General features: G+C 42.6%; 1 protein-coding gene across 1 annotated transcript; it reads left to right on the forward strand.

The window, feature by feature from the left end:
• The first annotated feature begins 2,302 nt into the window (after positions 1–2,302).
• TLR5 (toll like receptor 5) lies at positions 2,303–13,029 on the forward strand. The gene is given in 8 exon segments (XM_040060944.1): positions 2,303–2,318; positions 10,389–11,006; positions 11,009–11,062; positions 11,065–12,011; positions 12,013–12,246; positions 12,248–12,495; positions 12,497–12,733; positions 12,735–13,029. Coding segments are annotated over 7 exon segments (2,628 nt in total). The 5' UTR covers positions 2,303–2,318; positions 10,389–10,393.
• The last annotated feature ends 206 nt before the right edge of the window (positions 13,030–13,235 follow it).

Here is a 13,235-nt window from a genome sequence, read left to right on the forward strand (position 1 = left end):
ACTCATATAATCCTATTGGCTTCTACTGTTTTCACTTGGTTGCAAAATTTTCCCTTTTTTTTTTTTTTTTTTTTTTTTTTTTTAAGCATTTTATTTCATGAGTTTCATATCTTGTCTTTTTGTTTGATTTCATTTCCTGATTTTGGGATTTCAGCAAGTATAATTCTGCCAAATTTTGGTCCTTTTCACTGCACCTCATTTCACCATTTGGTTTTAATTATTCCATTTCTGAATTTTCTTTTTTTTTTTTTTTCCAATTGCATTTTATTTCCTCATATTTCCTTTCCCGAGTGTTTGTTACACTTTCTTCTCTGATTTCAATATTTCATGTACAGGGAAATGGACCAAATGTTGCCCAATGGATCCTCATTGAAATAGCAAGATGTAATTTCCTTTCATGAAATGAAGAATTTCCTTACATGAACGGAAATAAAATCTCAAAGTCAGAGAACAATGTGCAACAAACTGACTGGGGTAAACTTATAAAGACGTGAAATTCAGTTTAAAGAAATAAAAGAAAATTCTGAAATGAAGTGATTGTAATCCAATGTAATGAGATTACATGAAGTGCTCCCCTTTGCATGCCTTTTGTAGTTGCAATGTTTCTGGAGGTCTAGGTTTTATGGTATGCAATCATTTATAAGTACTTAATACAGGAGTGACAAAAGTATAAGTAATTAAAGGTACATAACACAGATTACTATGAAAATAGGCACTTTGGTGTCATCTCTGGCCCAGCTGATTCCATAGAAAGCAGACCAGCTTAAGCAGGAAAGAGTAAGAATTTCCTGTCTAGATATTGTCATCATCTGGTGGGATACCAGGGGCCATCAGGGAGAGAAGCAGAGTTCACATCCTGTTATGAAGAGGAGGGCTCCAGAAGGAGTGATCAGGACAGGAGAAGGGTCCACAACTTGCTGTGACTTGCGAGCAAGAGCTGCCTTAGGCACTTAATTCCAAAAGAAGTTGAGACTTACGCAACTCCAAGAGAGCCGAGACTCATTTTATTTTATAATCTTAAAACATGGCCCTTGGTGCTGCATTTCCAGCTGTCCAGATTAGGGGATGCTTTGGTTAACAAGATGTGTATTGCAGTGCTTTAGGCTCCCATGTCTCCCATGCAACGTTACTGAATCCCCAGCTCTCTCCTGTGGATATGGCCATGCAAACATGAGCTCAAGAGTCAGCTCAGAGGTGATCACTTTTTCAAACAGCATCAATTTCCAGAAATTTTATCTAAATGTAACATGAAAATCTAAATTACTATAGTTTTTTAAAAATAAAAGTTACCCTGTCCTTTCCTTTACCTCCCCTTTTCATTCCTGGATTGCTCTCGAAGAATTACAGTAACAGGCAAATAAATCACTTCAGTTACAGATCTATCATTCAATCCTAACTTCTTTAAGAAGCCTAAGTATTCCTCTTAGTATAAGGTAATGTAGGAAATTGAATATAATGGCCATTAGAAACAGGATAATAATGTGAGTGGAGGATCACCTGCTTACAGTTATCTTGGGTCAGATTAAGTGCAGATCAAAGAGTCATCTGTACTGGAGGTAAGAGACAGAGATGTGATGGCTCTTTCCACCCGAAAAAAGACCAGAAGAGACAGCTCAAGAACCGAACAGCTGGCAAACACAAATGTTCATGTTTCTTAGACTGAGATGAGTCAGTCTGATCATCTCCTATACATTAAAATGGAGCAAAGCCCATAAAAGGTGCCTCCTGTGCTCTGATTGAACCCATCAGTCTGGTTTTCCCTGGCCTGACCCTCTCCCATGGAATCATGGAATATTTGGGTTGCAAGGGACAGTGAAGATCATCCAGTTCCAACCCCCCTGCCATGGGCAGGGACACCTTCCACAAGTCCAGGTCGCCAAAGTCCCATCCTACCTGACCATGAACACTTCCAGGGATGGGGCAGCCATAACTAATTTGGGAAACCTGTTCCAGTGCCTCACCACCTTCACAGTGAAGAATTTCTTCCCAGCATCTAATCCAAATCTAATCTAAATTCTGTCAGTTTAAAGCCATTCACCCTTGTCCTGTCACTACACACCTTTGTAAAAAGTCCTTCTCCTGCCCTCTCTTGGGCACCCTTTAAGTGCTGGAAGGTGCCATAAGGTCACCCTGGAGCCTTCTCTTCTGCAGGCTGAACCACTCCAGCTGTCTCTCGCTGTCTTCCCAGGAGAGATGCTCCAGACCTGTAAGATTCTTTGTCACCTGCTCCAACGCTTCACTTCCTTCGTTTACTGGGGCCCTAGAGTTCGGTATCCAGCAGCCGATCTTGGAGAGCCAGGGAGGATTTCCATTCTGCTGGGGAATTTACCTTCCAGTGCTTCTTCACTGATGATTATTCTACCTTTTAATTTTTTAAAATTATTTTTCCCTTCCCCCTCCCCCTTTGTTTGGTTTTTGTGTGTGTGTTTGTTTGTTTGTTCCCCGTTTCCTATCCACACACTCATCACTTCCCCCTGCTCCTCACCCCTGCCAGCTCTGGCTCTCCCTGTGTGCTCCCGCCTGGCGTGGATGCGCAGCTCAGCCGCACAGCTTCTCCCCGGTGTCCCGGCTGCCCGGCCATTCCCGGCACGTGGAGGACGCTGTCCCGCTCCAGCCGGCCGGTCTGGATGTGGGAACCAGGCGGGGAACCCGGCGGCTCCTCCCGGCCGGGTTTCCGTGCGAGGCCGCTCCGCCCGCAGCTGGCGCGGCCGCCGGGACACGGCGCCGGGCTGCGGGACAGGGAGAGCGCCAGCCCCTCACGGCTGGGCCCGTCACAGCCCGCGGCACCCCAGGGCTCAGTCTCCACCCTCTCTGCCCACCCTCTCTGCCCCTTTAAGCCGCCGAGAAATAAGGTTCTCCGCCTGCCGGGAGGATGCTTTGGCAGCAGCCTTGCACTCCGCATTTTTGCAAGCGCTGTGTAACTGAGCGCTCATTCACTTTTTTCCCTCCCCGTGGCGGGCGAGGATTACTACACTCTTTTTATGGAGGAAGAAAATAGATCCCTCAGGTACAAAGTCCCTAAGAGGCACAGGGGCGTTGGAGGTGGGACTTGATAAGACAGAGCCGCATCTGCACCTGGCCTTTGAAGAGTCCAGATTGTTGGTTTCAGCAGTTCCACCCTGGGCTTGAGTACCCGAGAACTGGAGCACGGAGTGTTTTGCTTTTGCAGACACCCAGCAGTACCCGAGTCTGGCAGGGCTGACTGGCCAGCATCTAATCTGGCTACATGGCACAGGTGTTGTCAGGTGGGCAGGCTTCTGGCTCAGACCTAGCATAAAACACAGCAGTGTTGTAAAATGGAGACGTGAACTGTTGCTGTGTTTCTTTAATTCCGTGACTTACAGCTGGGAGTATTCACTGAGGTCAGGGGAGAGTTCAGTCCATCAGGTCTCTGCCCGAGGGTGAAGGAGACGTGTGTCTCCCTCTTAATTGGCAGCAGGCTAATTTTGGCCTCCTCCGGCTTCCTTGTGAAGCTGTGCCATTATGCAAGAACTTTCAGAAGCTGAGTAAGGTGGTGAAAGACAGGAACTAGAGGGCAGGGAAAGAAAGACCTCCACAGTGTTCTCTAAGGATGGTTTCTGGGTTAAACACATGTGTGATCAGCTTATGGAAGCAGCCCAGAGCAGATCTTCTCCCTTCCCTCCCTTGGCCCCATGCAAAGCATCCCCCAATCCTTCATTAGGCTGAAACATGTATTTGATTTAGGGAACCTTGAGCATTATTCACTCAGTTGGAAGAGCTATAATGGAAGAGGAAAGTGCCTCCTGTCCAAAATACCAATGTTTCCACAGTTATGAGTGTGAAAAAATGGTTTGGTGTTGCATTGTGAAGAAAACAGAGCTGACTGTAGCTGTTTTACTTGACAGATTAATGTGCTAAATAAAGACACAGCTGGCGTTCTCTCTGGAAAGAGCTGGGTAGGGAGAGAATTGAAAATATAACCTCCATGGGGATTTCTGCTTTGGCAATCCCTTGGTGTCTGACTGCGGGTCTTTATTCAGGATTCAGGCGCACGTTCTAGATGCACGGCATGCAGTGTGTCATTCAGTCTCCTGCTTCCCCTCTAAATGCCTTTGATGCAGCTCAGCCTGTGTGACAGCTGTCCTTCCTGGTTGGGACTATCCTTGTGTAAGGATGATCAGTAGATAATCAGTAGATCTGGGATGTATATGCAGGTGAGCCCTAGGATGCTCCTGCCATGCCGGGAGTCGATGGAACAGCTCCCTCACCAAGAGCCTCCCACAGGAAGGGTTTCAGGAAGGCTACTAGCCACTTTTCTACCTTCTTCACTTGGTAGTTCTTCATTGCATCACATGTTCAACAGTACAGAGTTTTGTCAGTCATACTAGTGAGTGAAATTTTCGTGTTTTTCTCCTCCACCACCAAGAGCAAATCAATTTCATTCAGATCTAAAGCCTATTTCAAAAAAAATTCAAACATCTCGATTCCAGGAAAGTCTGGAGCAGGTTTCCAATTTCACCTAAAAGCTGGGCAGATTTTATCTCTCTTTGTATTATGTTTATGGTCCTTTTGTCACTGGACATTTGCAGCTTGTTATCTTTTGATTGCTTTTTTAAAATGCAAAAAAAAAAATACTTGCAGAACCAAACATCTCTTTTATAATTTGTTCCATTTGGCTCCGCATATTCAGGAATCAGTTTCCATACTTTTAAAATAGTTCTTTAATAAATTATGTGCCCAGATTTGGTCCCAGAGGTGCAGGGCTGGTGACCATGCCATTCCCCCTCTGGCTGGTCCCTCTTACTCATCTTTGCTGACTTCAGGCTACCAAACCATTACCACTGTTTTCTGCCTGACAACCGTTTCATGGGCATGACAGCACTAATGAGCTTTATAGAAAGGTGAGACCTTTAAAAAGAACTGTACAGAGCTCTGCTTGTGACCCCAGGAATTACAGTCTGAGTCTCCACTTTGTCAAAAATTCACTGCTTCCTGAAGAATTTCTGTCTCATGTGTGAAAGCTGGCTTCCTGTAACTTAAAAACTTGACTGTCATTCCTAAGACTCCTTTCCTATTATCGCTTTGATCTTTTCCAGGTGAGAGCTTAAAGTCTGGCTGCTTCTAATTTTCCTGCAAGCACAAAAAAAAAGAACATTGTGTCTTTGGGCTAAATCCAGTTTCTGAAAAATACAAAAAGTTATAGCAAGGAGGGAGGGGAAATTAACAGGAAGGAACTTTTTCCCCCCCAGGGTGGCTTCTAGTGTAGACCGGGCAGTTCTCACATGACAGCTTTCAAAGAATAAGGAAAAGATGGCCTCAAGATGTGAGGTAAGAATACCTGAGTGGTGACTGTGACTGCCCACAGGTGCAGTGTGCAGCTGTGAACCAGTGCTGCTGCTGGAAAATGACTGTAGCAAATCCTTTGGAAAAACAAACAACAAACAAAAAAACCCCACCAAATGAAAAACCTCCAAATGACTCTTCACTGTCCTCACTGAAGCCCTGTTTCCTTAGGACCTGGAAGACTGGTTGTTGGTCCTCTTCTGAGGCCCAGCCGAGGCTCTTTGTGCCTTCGTGTGTCCTGTGACACACAGGGCGGAGTTGGGCTGCCCAGGGTGGGGTCATGGACCCGTGCCCAGTGCTGGGGGCCCTCCTGGAGCCACCAACCCAGCTGGGCAGGGAAAGGAGCAGGCTGGCCTCAAAACTCTGCTAGAGGCTAAAAACAGCTGAGCTAGGGCCAAAAGCTGAGGTCTGGGGCTAGGGCATTCTCTCTCTGCCTATCCAATATACTCCTGTCCTCCACAGAATAGACCAGAGTATGTTTTAGTCTTTATTTTCAGATTTATTTTCCTTCCCTTCTGGGAACCTCTCTGTTGTAAAGAACAGTTACACTACAAATAGTGGAATCACATCCATCTTTGTGTGTTTGCATCTCATCATATGATCTGCTGGGATGTCAAAACAAACAAATAAATACACACAGGAAGTCGATCATTACACCCAAACCAGTACTGGCTTTTATGGTCCTCCTGCCCTGTCAGGTCATTAAATGCCTTATTGCCTTATGCTTTTCTCTACCAAAGATAGGAACTGCCACAGTGCTCAATTACCTTGTAAGATGCCTCCTGATTTGAAGAGGAAATATGCTATACTTGATTTAAGCATCCTGGCAACTTAAGGGAGAGGCTGAGGGGTGGGATGGGGCACGTTCATTAATCATCTGATGAATGAAATAGTTTCTTTTTTAGATCTTAATTGCCTCCAGGGGCCCCATGACAAAAAGTGTGTTTACACTGCACAACTTTTTATGAGCACAAATGCATATATTATGATGGCCTAAAGCCCAGGCAAAAGCTTGGAGCTTTATTTTTGTTTCAGTAAGTAGGCTTGATCTTATCAGATAACAGCAGCGATACAAATTTTCACAATAGCAGTTGGCCTTTATCTGACCAGTCTAAGAACAAAGGCTTACTGTTTTGCAATATATCTTTCAAGATCTTTTTTATGGCCTAAATAAATATTACAAATGACTTGTCAGCAGGCTTTCTGTTAGATTAAAAGGAAAAGGATGCTCTTTGAAGGTCTTTGTTTTTTGGTTTTTTTTCCTGAGAAATTTTACCAAGCACCAAATATGAATAGTCCTTCACAGTCAGTGAATATCAGCAACCTCTGGGAAAGATAATCATAATTTTTGCCACGAGTGAGGAAAACATGAATGGTATTAGGGCATCAGGCAATGTCATTTTGTTCTTCACTTTCTCCAAGAAGTAGGAATGATTCTTGTTTCCCTACAGAATTCTGACCTGGGAATATAAAGAGAAGACTGCACAAGGGAGACTCCTTTGGATGGCTGGAAGGTGCCTAAGATCTGAAGAAGGAGATTGAGACACATTTGTCTATTCAGGTGAATTTTTGTGGGGTTTGGGCAGCAATTGCACAGCAACTTTTCCAGGGCATTTTTGTTGGGGGTGTGGAAAGGGGAGCAGCGAGTGCTTTTTGAATTTCCATGAGAGAGTTGCTGCTCTGGCATGAATAACAAAAAGAGACAGTCTGAGCCCTCCTTTTCAGCCTTCCCCCAGGCCCTGCTTACTGACAGTGTCTCTGGGTGTCCCCAGGCAAACACAGCGGTGCTGAGATAGACAGGCACTGCTACAACATCCACTCTCAGGTACTGCTACAACATCCACTCTCTGGTACTGCCAGTTCCCATCCTCTTTTGCTGTGCTTTGGAACCAGGTTAGCAAAATCAGGTTTTAAAACAGTGAGTACAATAGGGAAGGTCAGTTCCAGACTACTCAAAGCCTTTCTATTTTTCCTCTTCCCTTTACTACTTACCCTTTCTGACATCAGTGCAGTAGAAGGAAAAAAACAAATCTCACGTGCTGGGCTCTGGTTCTCTGAACTTCAGTGCTCCAGTTTTCAATAATGAAAATTTTCAATAATTGACAGGACAAGAGGATATAGACTCAAGCTCCACCAGGGAGGTTCAGGTTGGACATCAGGAAGAATTTTTTCACTGAAAGGGTGTTTAAACATTGGAAGAAGCAGCCCAGGAAGGCAGTGGAGTTGCCATCCATGGAAGTGTTCAAGAAGCGACTGGACTTGGCAATTAGTGCTACAGTTTAGTTGTCATGGTGGCGTTTGGTCAAAGGTTGGACTCAGTGGTCTTGGTGGTCTTTTCCAACCTTTAAGATTCTGTGACTCTATGTTTCTATGAATTAGGCATTTACACATCCCTTCATCTCCCTGTCCCTGCACAGACATGTGATTGAATGGGTGAGCCTCATTTTGTGGGAAGAATATTCTTCCCAAAAGGTTTTACATGCTAATGTACAGTGGTGAAGGGTTGCATAAACTGCTACATGATGGGGCTCTGATAAATTACAAATCTCGTGCTGTCTTCATGAGAGCAGTCAGAGGCATTTCATACTGCCAGCATCCCTCTGCTGCTCATGGATTCAGGGGAGAAGGCAATAACAAAGGCCAAAAGGAAGCAAAGAGTTTTCAAGTGAAATCTTGCTTGTCACTAGACCAGAGCAAAGCTGGAGTGTAATAAGTGCTAAAAGATTGTTAGATGGTTTTTTAGCTTACAAGAATGTGGAAAAGTAGGTCAATGTAAAAGAAAAGATCTCTAAAAATATTTCCCCATTTTATTATATTCTCCTAATAAAAATAAAGCTACATTGTAAAATTTAAAAACAACATTTTCTAATTCTTGCACTCTAAACATTCTGAGCTTTTTCTAGCTGCCTATTGTACTCATATCTGTTAAATTTTGACTTTCAAAGTATTTTCTCTTTGTCACTGCTTTTGATGATGCTGTGATTTTGCCCGAACTTTAAAAGTAACCATCTTATCTGGGATGAAAATCTAAATGTCTGAAAGATAAGCGTAATTTGAAACTATTTGTGTTAAACACCTTATATTAAGGTGTCAAGAAGAAGCAATATAATGGTTATCAAATATTAAAAGCGTAACTTGGTGTTTTGTTTTCATGGTTCAAGCAAAGATAAAAGTAAAAAAGTAAACAAGATCTGAATGTATGTTTAGCTGTGTCTTTTTTAACAACCTACAATATTTTGTAGTCACAACAAACATTAAATAGTTTACTGCTTATAAAGTCCCCTTTAAAAGTGCATGTTAGGTCAAAAATGAGGTTAGTAAATACAATTATTTTTTAGTACTTGGAATTATTCCCCATACAAGAAGCTAAAATTTCTTAGTGGTTTTTTTTTAAGTACAGTACACAGACAACCCCTTTAGGGCTAATAAATTGCTCTGTTCTTTACTATGCTCAATAAAAGAGAATTTTGATACTCACTGCCTGCAATTTGATTTCCTTTTCGGCACATCCTAAATTCCTTAGTGGGACAAAACATGAATGAAGTTTGAATGCCAGGACTTCAGAAATCAACGCTTATCACATATCCCTAATCTCTTTTACTTTCAAGGATCAGAGCTTGTCTCAAGCACATGAGATTGTCTTAAAAATTAGAAGATCCCTGTTTTAAGTTGTGGGCTATGTGGGTTTCCCACTTAGTGTTTGAGCCTCTAGGGTGAAAATTCGCAGACTCACTCCAGCAGACAAAGCTGCTACAAGTTAAGGTTTTAATAATTTTTATTTTGGTTTTAATCCCATTGGATGGCAGAAATAAGCATAATTTTAATTTAATTTAATTTAATAGTGCAATATTCTGCGTAGAGTTTTGTGCTTGTCCTTTGAAGAGGGAGGCGTGCTCAAATCAGACCAGTAATCGCTCAAAGCCCCACTTCTTCCTCTCTGAAGGAGATTTACTTTGCAGACATTAGATGGCTGCTGGGAGTTTGGTTCTACAAGAATTCACACTTACCCATCTTTAAGCAGATTGTGCTGGAGAACACAAAAATTCATCCATTGGGTCGTCATATCATTTCAATAAACACTTGGCTAAAAGCAGAAGCAGATGGTTGCAATCTTAGTTAGAAGGTTGGGAGTTTTTTTAAACTACACTGCAGAAACAACCACTTTAGGGATAGTAATTTGCTCTGGTCTTCACCACGCTCAATAAAAAAGACATTCCTTGCTCTGAAGAGGTTTTTGTCTCAGATAAAAAGGGCAACAGACAGACAGATGGCATAATGCAAGGAAAATACAGAGCGGGAATGAATGGATTCATCAGCAAGCTGCAAAAATTGTGCTGGGCACCTTTTTGTATAATTTAGGAATTTACAGTTTGGGAAATGTAGTGTTTTGTAAAACGTGAAATCTTGCAGCACAGTTTCAGGCTACTGCTTTTTTTTTTTGGTTGTTCCATCACTGTTAGTGTTGTTCCTGCCTACACTTTCAAAACTATTTTGCAGCCATTTCCAGAACAATTTCACATTGTCAGGTTAATCTGAGGCTCGAGGAGCCCCGAAAGAGGTTCCCCTTCTCAAAAACTCACGGCTGTTAGGCACCTCTATGTGACAACAGTCTGAATTCCAAACAGCTGACTGTCCTGACAAGGAGAGCACTCAAGGAAAGAGTGGCATTTGCCTGCTCTGTTGGGATGACTGGCTGCACTTTACTTGGACAATCCAAACTGGGTTAGCCTTTTTGGAAAAACTAATTAAGGAGTTAAGCTAATACACCAACGTTACTAGTTCCATGGTGCAGTTTAAATAGCTAGGCCAAGATTTTCACTCTTACCTGGTGGGGTTTTAAGGAACATAAAGGAGAGTTACTTTATAGGTCGTAGGAGGTCCTCTCATCTTTTCGGGATGCATGTTCTGACCAAACAGCCTATCAGGTGATGCCTGTTAGACTTCAGAGAAAGGATAAATCACAAGTTACTTTTATTGTGACATTAGCCCTTTATTCTACAGCTATTAAAAATGTGGTCTGAAACTCACTGCAAAGACAGCCAACTGCAGAACTAATTCTCGCTACTGTCACATTTTTCCACACAGGTTCATGACGTTGTGTCATCAGCTCCTACTTGTCTTTGGCCTGTCACTGGTGGTCACTTTGGCTGGTGGGGGGTGTGCATCTAGAAGCTGCTACTCAGAAGCCCAAGTCTCCATGTATTTTTTCTGCAGCCTCACAGATGTTCCACCTGTGCCAAAGGATACAGTGAAGCTTTTCCTGACTTTCAGTTTTATCAGACAAGTGACTGTGACTTCGTTTCCACTGCTGGAGCACTTGTTCCTGTTGGAAATCGGAGCCCAGTTAGTTGGTCCTGTTACCATAGGGAAAGGAGCGTTCAGGAGCCTGCCAGACCTTCCTATCTTAGACTTGGGAAACACTAAGATTCTTCAGCTGGATCTTGATGCTTTTGTGGGCTTGTCAAGGCTGACTGTCCTCCGTCTGTTTCACAACTCCCTTGGAGACTCCATCCTGGAAGAGCGTTACTTTCAAGATTTGATTAGAAGAATTTCATTAGAAGAATTGGATCTTTCAGCAAATAAAATCACAAAACTTCATCCTCATCCCTTATTTTATAATCTAACAGCCTTGAAAAGTGTGAACCTGAAATCCAACTGGATATCCAACTTCTGTCAAACTAATCTTAACAGATTCCAAGGAAAAACTTTTTATTTTTTAACCTTGGTTCTAATAATTTGTACAAGACAGAAGATGTGGCCTCGCCAAGTGCTCCAATCCTTTCAAAAATATTACATTTAAGTCACTAGACCTTAGTAAAAATGGCTGGAGCACAGAGAGAGTCCAGTATCTCTTCACAGCCATTAAAGGGACTCAAATAAATTATTTAATATTTAGCACTCATATAATGGGTTCAGGATCTGGCTATGATAACTTTAAAAATCTAGATTATTCTACTTTTGCAAGACTAGGAAGAAGTAATCTTAGGATCTTTGATGTTTCACAGGGTTCCATATTCTCTCTCAATTCTTTAATCTTTCAAAGTCTTGGCAATCTGGAATCACTGAATCTTTTCAAAAACAAGATAAATCAGATCCAAAGGCAAACATTTTTTGGCCTGGGCAACCTAAAAACCCTCAATCTCTCAAGTAACCTTTTGTGTGAGTTGTATGATTATACTTTTGAGGGTCTGCATAGTGTAACACATATTGATTTACAGCAAAATCATTTTGGGATGATTGGTGACAAATCATTCAGGCAATTAGTAAATCTGAAAATGATTGATCTCCGAGACAATGCCATTAAAAGACTCCCTTCCTTTCCACATCTGACCTATGCCTTTTTAGGTGACAATAATCTAATGTCTGTAGCTGACAGAGCAATAACTGCAACATACCTTGAATTACAAAGAAATTGGTTGGCAGACTTAGGTGACCTGTATACTCTTTTCCAAATTCCAGATCCACAGTATATCTTCTTAAAACAGAACCGTTTCTCTTACTGTGCAAAAAGTGCTAATGTTATAGAAAACAATCAGTTAGTATATATGGATCTAGGTGAAAACATGGTACAGCTGGTGTGGGAGAGAGATTTATGTTTGGATGTGTTTGGGGCATTGCCCAAACTTCAGGTTCTACATCTGAATAACAACTACCTTAGTGCTCTTCCACAGGAGATTGTTAGAGGGCTAACATCTCTTAAAAGACTTAAAACACCTGGCTTCCAACCTGTTGTCTCATCTTTCTCCCGGGCTTTTCCCACAAAGCCTAACAAACCTAAACTTATCTGGAAACCAGCTGTTTTCCCCTGAGCCTGAAGTCTTTATGACTTTGAGTATTCTGGATATAACACATCATAACTGTGTCTGTGATTGTGCTTTAAAGAGCCTGCTGGCGTGGCTGAATGAAGCCAATGTGACCCTGGCTGGCTCCCTGTCAGACAGGGGGTGACTGCCTGCTCCCCCCTGCCTTTGAAGGGGTGCCCCTGTCGCATCTGGAACACGATGGTTGTGATGGGGACGAACTCCAGCAGACACTCAGATTCTCACTGTGCGTCGTCTGCTCGGTCGTTCCCCTCGTGCTTCTGGTGGCAGTCATGGTCTTTGCTCGCTGCCGGGGGATTTGTTTCGTCTGGTATAAAACCATCACAAGAAGACTGATGGACAACCAACCATGAGTAGCAGATAAAATCCAGCAAAAATGACTTTGAATGGGTCCAGAATTCTTTACTAAGGCACCTGGATTCACAGTATTTTGATAAAAACAGATTTACCTTGTGTTTTGAGGAAAGAGATTTCTTGCCTGGAGAAGAACATATCAACAATATTCGTGATGCCATTTGGAACTGCAGGAGAACAATATGCATTGTGACCAGGCAGTTTCTCAAAGATGGGTGGTGTGTGGAAGTCTTTAATTTCGCCCAGAGCAGGTACTAGTGACCTGAAGGATGTCCTCATTATGGTAGTTGTTGGGTCACTTTCTCAGTACCAGCTGAAGAAGCACAAACCAATTCGAAACTTCTTACAAAGGAGTCAGTATTTGCGGTGGCCTAAAGATTACCAAGATGTAGATTGGTTTTTAGATAACCTCTCTTGCCAAATTCTGAAGGAAAAAGAAGTGCAAAGGAAAACCAGTGGTATAGAGCTGCAGCCTATACCAAGTGTCTCACACGGACTGTGTGAGTTCCTGGCAAATATCCCATTTCCAACTGTGCCATGGCAGGAATAAACAGAAGCTGGCTTCATCTTTCCTCGAAAAGACATGCAGAATGGTGTCTGTTTCAGCATAAATCCTTCAGGACACAGAGACAAAGCAACCAGCCGATTTATGAGAGTGCAATGGTTTTATGGAATACAACATGCGTTTTCAGAAGAATGGAATTAATCACAGATGCTTCACATTTTGGATACATTTTCAGGTGCTTTAGTCCTGAT

This window comes from Hirundo rustica, chromosome 3 (assembly GCF_015227805.2).
Source record: "Hirundo rustica isolate bHirRus1 chromosome 3, bHirRus1.pri.v3, whole genome shotgun sequence".
Classification (NCBI taxonomy): Eukaryota; Metazoa; Chordata; class Aves; order Passeriformes; family Hirundinidae; genus Hirundo; species Hirundo rustica.